At 67.6% G+C, this 7,928-nt stretch overlaps 1 protein-coding gene across 2 annotated transcripts; it reads left to right on the top strand.

Moving 5' to 3' along the window:
* The first annotated feature begins 899 nt into the window (after positions 1 to 899).
* On the top strand, positions 900 to 6,533 carry ENTPD2 (ectonucleoside triphosphate diphosphohydrolase 2). 2 transcript variants are annotated; one of them, XM_059410248.1, is made up of 9 exons: positions 900 to 1,099; positions 2,373 to 2,490; positions 2,990 to 3,140; positions 3,319 to 3,478; positions 3,558 to 3,785; positions 4,268 to 4,522; positions 4,605 to 4,724; positions 5,479 to 5,607; positions 5,692 to 6,533. In XM_059410248.1, exons 1-9 carry the CDS (start codon positions 983 to 985, stop codon positions 5,893 to 5,895), a joined length of 1,482 nt encoding a protein of 493 aa, XP_059266231.1. In that variant the 5' UTR covers positions 900 to 982; the 3' UTR covers positions 5,896 to 6,533. The 2 variants fall into 2 exon arrangements, with proteins under 2 accessions (XP_059266231.1, XP_059266230.1); XM_059410247.1 differs by having other exon boundaries at positions 5,473 to 5,607; positions 5,692 to 6,532.
* Positions 6,534 to 7,928: the final 1,395 nt, after the last annotated feature.

Here is a 7,928-nt window from a genome sequence, read left to right on the forward strand (position 1 = left end):
CAGGGACCTGTGAGTGGGCGAACAGGTCCAGATCTCTCTCCTCTCCTCCTCCTGCGGGCAGAGGGCCCTCCTCCTGCTCCCTCCTGCCTCCCCAGCCCAGCCTTTGGGCACCCTCCTCCCCATTAGGGATGGGCCAGACCCTGAGCCAGGAGGTAGGGCCTGGGTTTTCCTCTCAGCTTGGTGTGTCTGTGACCGTCTTGCCCCTTTGTCTCTCTGTGCCCTCACCTATCACCCTGGGACCAGGGCTGGGTGAGGCAGTTTGGCTGCTCAGCTTTGAGGCCCCCCATCTTCCACCCCCGCACCTTGAAGGGCCTGCAGGCTGCGGTCCACGTGGTGTCTACGGGCCCGACGGTCATACAATTGCGGCTACCTGCCATGCGGCTCCGGGCTGAGTCAGCACCACCGACCCAGGCTCTTCTCTGCTCTGAGGGTGGGGCGGGGACCTTGTCGGGGACCCATGTACTTCCTGTTGCGGGGGGGGGGGGGTCCTTTCAGGACTGGGCCAGGGAAGAGCTGGCCACTCCAGCTGCCTGACCCTCTGAACAAGGCCGCCTGGGAAGCAGCCCAGCCGACCCTTCGGTGCAGGCCTTCGGGCCACGAGCCCACAGACGCCCCCAGAGAGGGCTGGGAGCGCTCTCGGTCCCGCGCGGGGGGGGCGGGGGACTCCGCGGGGGCCCACAGGCAGACCCTGGTAGCCAGCCCTAGGGGCCGGGGGGACCCGCGGAGGGGACGAGTCTCTGGGACCCCGCGGCCCGGAAGGAGGAAGGTGGGCGCTGGGACGCGCTGCGCGGGTGATTCAGCCGCAACTTCTCCCACCTGCGCCGGCCGGCCGGGGCGGGCGGGGGGCGGGCCCGTGGGCGTGGCCAGCCGCCGCCCCAGCCCGTTCGCGCCCCGCCCCGGGCGCCTACCCGCCGGGCCCCGGCCCCGCGCTCCCCTTGCCCCTTGCCCCTGCACAACGCCTCGTCCGCCCGCGCGTCCGCCCATGGCCGGGAAGATGCTGTCGCTGCTGCCGCCGCTGCTGCTGGCCGCGGCGGGGCTGGCCGGGCTCCTGCTGCTGTGCGTTCCCACCCGCGACGTCCGGGAGCCGCCCGCCCTCAAGGTGCGCGTGCGGGCAGCCGGCGCCGTCTGCGGACCAGCGGACCCCGCGGCGGGGGGCTCGGAGCCGAGCCGAGCCGGGCCGGCTGCGCCCGCGTGGCAGCCCGGGACCCCCACCCCCACTCCACCGCCCACCCGCGCTCCCGGCCTGGCGGGGCGGAGTCCCGGAAACTCCCCGGCTCGCCGCGACCTCCGGGAGCCTGTCCCGGGCGCGGCCCAGGAGCTGTCCCTCCGCTCCCCCAGATGCGGGCCCTGGACGCCGCAGGCTGCGGCCGGACCCCTGGCCCCCAGCCCCCTGTGGCCCCCGGGGACGCATCTGGTCCAGGTTCAGCCACAGGTGCTGGGGCCTAAGGACTCCTCCTCACCTACCCGGAGACCCTGACAGCGCCTGGGCAGCCCTTGGGTGCCTAGCGGGGGAGGCTGGGCTGGTCCTGAAGGAGTTGGAGTGGACTAGGCCAGATCTGCGTCCAGTCTCCAGGAGCCCCGCCAACTCCCTTGATCCTTTCTTTATTGGACTTGTGCGCACGGAGACTGGCGTGGGCAAGTGGGTGCTCCAAGCCCTGGGGGGCCCAGAATGGGAGCCCGCAGGAGGGGTGCTCTGGAGCCAAGGGCAAAGAGGAGGTGAGGCTGTGTGGTCTGGTCAGGGTTAGCGCGCTGAGGCTGCTTGGGGGGCTGGGGAAGAGGCCGACAATGGCCCCTTTCTGGACTCAAGACGGCACGTTCTCCAGCGGGGCTCTCACTGGAGGAACCCTGGCCCTTGGGGTTGCGAGGAAGGCCCGTACAGGCCCTCTCAGCTGGGCAGGACCTAGCTGTCACGGGGGCTGGCTTTGTCGCAGGGGGTGTCTTCAGGCATGCTTCCAGATCCTGAGGTTGGGCTGAGGTCAGAGAGGCGGGGACAGAGGAGAGGAAGACAGAGTGAGTGCAGGGAGCTCCTGCAGCCGCTTTCTCTCTTGGAACCTGGGGATCTCATGTCCCCAGGGCCAGGTTCCAGGGGTGGTCCCAGGACTCCTCTGACCCTGACAGAGCTCCTGAGCTTCCCTCACCAGAAAGGTTCCCGTAGTCAGAAGAGGACAGGCTCCAGGCCGTCCGCCCTGCCTGCCCATTGCCTCCTCAGCCAAGCTGCGTCTCCGTGGCTGTCCCTGCTGCCCTAGACCCAGCACTTCATTCTGGAGGTTCCAGCCCTGCCATGGGGTGGGATCGGGTAGAGAGCTGGGGGGCCAAAGGGCATGGCCTCAGGCCCCACCCCCAGCTGACCCTACCGTCACCCCCACTCCCAGTATGGCATCGTCCTGGACGCTGGCTCTTCACACACATCCATGTTCATCTACAAGTGGCCCGCAGACAAGGAGAATGACACGGGCATCGTGGGCCAGCACAGCTCCTGTGACGTGCATGGTAAGGTCCCCTGAGCCCTAGGCACCCCTAGTCTGGACACCCACTCATTCTAGGGCCTCAGGGGCCCTCTCTGGCCTTACCCTCCAGAATCTCGATGCCTCCTTTGCTTGATGTGGCTGGGGCCTGCTCCAGGAAGGAGCTGCAGAAGCCTCCCAGAAAGAAAGGCTAGGGGCAGTTCAGAGGAGAAAGTAAGCCCCAGGCGGTGGTTGGGAGGTTGGGCCTTCCCTGGCCCAAGACCGGCACACCCAAGCAGGCCCCTGAGGAGGGCAGGCCTCGTGCTTTGCCCTGGCACCTGTGTGCACACCCATGGGCAGGTGGCAGCCTGGGAGACCGGGTGGCCCCCAGGAAGGTGGGCCCCTTTGTCTCTGAAGGCTGCAGCTGGAAAGGGGTGTCTAAGCCGCCACCTGGTTTAGGAGCCCAAGGTCCCCAATCCTGCCAGTCCATGGCTCACTTAGGGGCTGCCCTTCAGGATTGGGCCCATTTCCCTGTCTCCCTCTAGGAGGGGGGATCTCCAGCTACGCGGACAACCCTTCCAGGGCGGGCCAGAGTCTCGTTGAGTGCTTGGACCAGGCGCTTCAGCAGGTGCCCAAGGAGAGACACGGGGACACTCCCCTCTACCTGGGAGCCACAGCAGGCATGCGTCTGCTCAAGTGAGTGTGCCCGGCCCTGACCTTCCCCATCTCCACAAGAGGCTTAGCACAGGGTAGTCCCCTGCACACCACTCTGGTGCACACCCTCCGCTGTGGCCCTGGGCAGACACAGTGCCCGCAGCAGCAGGATCTCAGCTACCCGCGGAGGCTGTCCCTCAGAGTCCTCCCTGTGTTACAGCATGACCAGTCCAGAGGCCTCGGCCAGTGTGCTCGCGGCTGTGACCCAGACGCTGACCCAGTATCCCTTTGATTTCCGTGGTGCCCACATCCTCTCGGGCCAGGATGAGGGGGTGTTTGGTTGGGTGACCGCCAACTACCTGCTGGAGAACTTCATCAAGGTGGGCCTGATGGCCAGCCCAGTGAGCCAGGGGGCGTGGGGCCCACCTGCTGGCTGACCCCAACCTCTGCTCCCCACAGTATGGCTGGGTGGGCCGGTGGTTCCGGCCGAGGAAGGGAACGCTGGGGGCCATGGACCTGGGGGGCGCCTCCACTCAGATCACCTTCGAGACGGCCAGCCTGGCGGAGGATCCAGCCAACGAGGTCCAGCTCTGGCTCTATGGACAGCCGTACCGCGTCTACACGCACAGCTTCCTCTGCTATGGCCGGGACCAGGTTCTCTTGAGGCTGCTGGCCAGTGCACTGCAGGTGCCCCATGACTCCCCCACCCACCCGCACCACTGTGCCCTCCTGGAAGGAGGGGGTGAGAAGAGATGGGAGCCAGGGGTCCAGAGCAGAGCCTGGACTGAGGGGCTTGCTCTAGGCAGCAGAAGCCAAAGCCGGGCTTTCCCCAGCTGGCAGGACAGATGCAGAGGAGTCTCCCAGTCACAAATGCCAAGCGGTGGGGGTGGGTCTGGACGTTGCCTGGCTGGGGAGGAAGGAGGGCCAGGGCTGGGTCTCCAAAGGCCTGGAGTGCCTGGCCGGGGGGCGGGGGGGCGGGGACGAGCTGTCCAGCAGACACGGGGAGTCGTGGAGTGCACCTGAGCACAGAAGCCATGTTGCCCAAGTGGGACTTATGGGAAACTCACCAGGCAGGTCCTAGAGGGAGGCTCTGTGAAGAGCCTGGGCTGAGGGCAGCAGGCAGAGCCTGGCAAAGGGGTGATGCACGCCGCACCTTGCATTCCCCCCAGACCCATGGCTTCCACCCTTGCTGGCCAAGGGGCTACTCCACCCAAGTGCTGCCCCAGGACGTGTACGAGTCTCCGTGCGTGGCGTCCCAGCAGCCCCAGGCCTTCAACAGCAGCGCCAGGGTCAGCCTGTCTGGGACCAGCGACCCTGCCCTCTGCCGCAGCCTTGTCGCGCGACTCTTCAATTTCTCCTCCTGCCGCTTCTCCCGATGTTCCTTCAATGGCATCTTCCAGCCCCCTGTGGCTGGGAAATTCATCGTGAGTGCAGGGAAGGGGCACGGGGGCGGGTGCCCTGTAGCGTGTGGGGCCTGTTCTCGGGGTGACCATAGCCCCCTTGCAGGCCTTCTCTGCCTTCTTCTACACCATGGACTTCCTGAGGACGGTGATGGGGCTCTCGGTGGCCACCGTGCAGCAGCTGGAGGTCGCGGTGGTCACAGTGTGCAACCAGACGTGGAGCGAGGTGAACTTCCTTCCCGCTCCTCCAGGGCTAGGCGAGAGGGTCCGGCCGGCCAGCAGCGGGCCTCCCTGACCCAGATCTGGAGGACAGAGGGAAGGCCCTGCAGTGGCAGGGCCCAGCGAGTGAAGTGGGTTGGGGACCGGCTGTAGCAGGCAGGACAGCCAGAGCTCAGGGGTAGGGGAGCCAGGCTCTGAAGACGACTTCCAGGTTTCCGGCTTCTGCTGCTGGTCAGACGCGTGTCGAGTGAAGGAAGTGGCGTTTTCATAGGTGGAGCATGGGGTGCCAAACCTGGGGAGAAACAGCATCTCGGGGCTCTGGAGGTGACAGAGGCCCCATCCCATCTTCTCTGTGTCTAGTCTCGGGCACACCTGGGGGGTGGGGAAGTGGGGGAGCAAAAGCCTCGCCCAAGGTCCATGCTGAAGGCCTGCTGCTTCTCCTGGGCCCCTGACCTCGCACTAAGGTTGCTGCCAGCCTGCTGCTCCCGGGGTGGCCATCCCTGCTGTCCCATCGAGGGCCCCCTCCAAACCAGGGGCAGCCCACAGCCGTCCAAAAGTCATATTGTTGGTCCTGGAGGGGACCATCCTGCCTGGGGGTGGAGACCCCTTTGGCCACTGAGCCATCTCCGGCCCCTCCGTGCCCATGGGTGTGTGCTGGGGTCAGCAGATACAGCACGCCGCTGCCGGCCACCCCTCCTCGTGGGCCAAGACCTCCAGCGGGTCGCCGGCCCAACGGCATCCCCCATGTGTCCCAGCTGCAGGCTCGAGCCCCGGGACAGCGAGCCCACCTGCCTCACTACTGCGCTGGGGCCATGTTCATGCAGCAGCTGCTGAGCCGCGGCTACGGCTTCCACGAGCGCACCTTCGGAGGGGTGACCTTCCAGAAGAAGGTGGGGGCCGGTGGTCCCGGGGCGCGGAGGGGCGGTCCCCATCCCAGACCGCATGGAGGCTGAGGCCATGCCCCTCGCCCGCAGGCCGGGGATGCCACAGTGGGCTGGGCACTCGGCTACATGCTGAACCTGACCAACATGATCCCCGCCGAGCCGCCGGCGCTGCGCAAGGGCACAGACTTCGGGGCCTGGGTCGTCCTGGTCCTGCTTTCCGCCATCCTGCTTCTGGCCGCCACCGTCCTGCTGCTGTGCCGGGCGTGGGCGGCCAAGGGGTCCAGCGCCATCTAGGGGCGGGCTGGGGGCAGCGGCCCTCAGGAACCGCCCCCCCCATCCTAACCCCAGCGCTGCCCAGACCCAGATGGGGGACGCTGGCTTACTCGCCCACAGGGAATGGGGTCCAGACCCTGCCTGCCTGCTTCAGCCCCCTCCAGCCTGCGGGGTCCCCTGGGCCTCCTCTTCCTGGGGGTGGGGGATTCAGACACCCCGCAGCCCTCAGCCGGCGACCCCGGGGCTGGGTGTGCAGAGAGTGGAGTTAGGGCGCTTGGAGCAGCCTCTCCCCAAGTCTGACTCTGTATGAGGGGGAGGGTCAGAGCCCACTGGCTGGGAATGCAGCGCCTACTTGTGAAAATTTTGTAATAAAAACTTCTTTCCAGAGTCCTGGAGAGGACGTCCGTAGGGCGGGGTCTCCCTGCCGCTGCCCGGCCTCTTCCCCACAGCTGTGCTGGCCAGGAAGACCAGCTGCGAGTCCCAAGGGTGGCTCCAGGCTCTTCCTGCTTTCTTCCTTCGTGGGTGCAGGCACAGAGCCGTGGGAACCCTGCTCCCCGGCTCCACAGCTGCACCCGGAGCAGCCAGGGGCCACCCGCCAAGAGAAAGTCCCCGAGTCCCTTGGGTCTCATCCAGCCAGCAAGGCCCCCGCAGCTCCTCCAGGTCTGTGAGGACGGGCCCTGGCCTGGGACTGGCTTGGGGTGAGGGTGGGGAGGTGGAGGCGGTGGAAAGGGGTGGGACTGGCCGCTCTGTGCTGGAAGGGGCCGGGGGGGGGGTGTGTGTGGGGTGGGCCCTCCACCAGAAGTGGTGCTAGGGCGAGTTGAGATGAGGGCCAGGAGGAAGGCAGGGCCCCATCGCTCAGGTGGCAGCGTGTTGCGGGGAGGCTGGCTGCAAAGCCCAGGTGCCGCAGCGCTGGGACACACCTCCCCTCCTGCCTGGTGCCCTCTTCAGCATCCAGGGGAGGTACCAGCCCCCCATCTCCCCCCCTCCGGGGCTCCTGCGGCCTCCTGTGAGCACTGGTTTATCCTGGGTGGGGAGGCTAGCTTTGGGCTGCTCTCCTGCCCCCAACCTTTCCAGAAACTGAGCACAGACACTGCTTCTGTCTGGTCAGTGGCCCCGGGGGAGAATGGCGGTGCTTGTGCTCGCATGCCTGCGGTTCTGCAGGGTTTCGGGGTGTCGAAAGTCCAGAACCTGGAGGCAGCCAGCCCTCTCTTTGGAGCTGTGAGGCACAGCTGGCTGAGGGGAAGCATCCAGTGGCGGGGCTCACCCCTGTCCTCTCAGTGCAGTGAGTCAGAGGGTGGTTTCCCAGGTGGGGTGGGTGGGAGTCCTCTCTGGGGGCAGCAGGTGCCACGCCAGCTGCTCTTTGTCGCAGGGCCTCAGGGAGCTGAAGGCTGTCACCTAGGGACCGTGGACAGCTCCCAGCTGTCCCTCATCAGGCGCTCCAGGTCCCTCTTGCCCCCTAGTGGCCTCACTGAGACCAGCCGCCCCATTCCAAGCACCGCGGTCACCAACACCGGCCCCGTTCTGGGCGTGTGTTTGCTTTTATCACGCGTCTCCGAGGGCCCAGGTGCGTCTTTGCACGCACCTTTCTATCTGCGGGCGCCTGGCGTCCCCTGTTCCCGGGGCTCGGGCCTGCAGGCCCCAGGCAGGTCCCCGTGCTCCAGCCGCGTGGAGGTTGGGGATTGGGTGGGAATCGGCGACAGAGAGGGGACCCGCGGGAAATGCATCCTGGGGAAGCCCACCCCAGGCCCACCGGGTATGCAGAGGACAGAGAAGACCCCCGGCCGCGGAGGCCGCCGAAGCCCAGGCGCCCCGAGGGCTGGAGGGAGGCGGAATCCGAGTCGGAGGAAGGGGGCGGGGGCGCAGCCCGGAGGCGCCGCCCCGCCCCCACAGACGGAGCGCGCAGGCGCAGTCCCGCGAGCCGCCCGCCGCCGCGCCTCGGTCCCGGATCCTTTGCCGCAGCGTCAGCGCCGCCGCCGCCGCCGCCGCCCCCTCGTCCGCCGCCGCCGCCGCCGCCGCCGCCCCCTCGTCCGCCGCCGCCGCCCGCGCCTCCCCGA

This window comes from Mustela nigripes, chromosome 9 (genome assembly GCF_022355385.1).
Source record: "Mustela nigripes isolate SB6536 chromosome 9, MUSNIG.SB6536, whole genome shotgun sequence".
In the NCBI taxonomy this organism is placed as follows: domain Eukaryota; kingdom Metazoa; phylum Chordata; class Mammalia; order Carnivora; family Mustelidae; genus Mustela; species Mustela nigripes.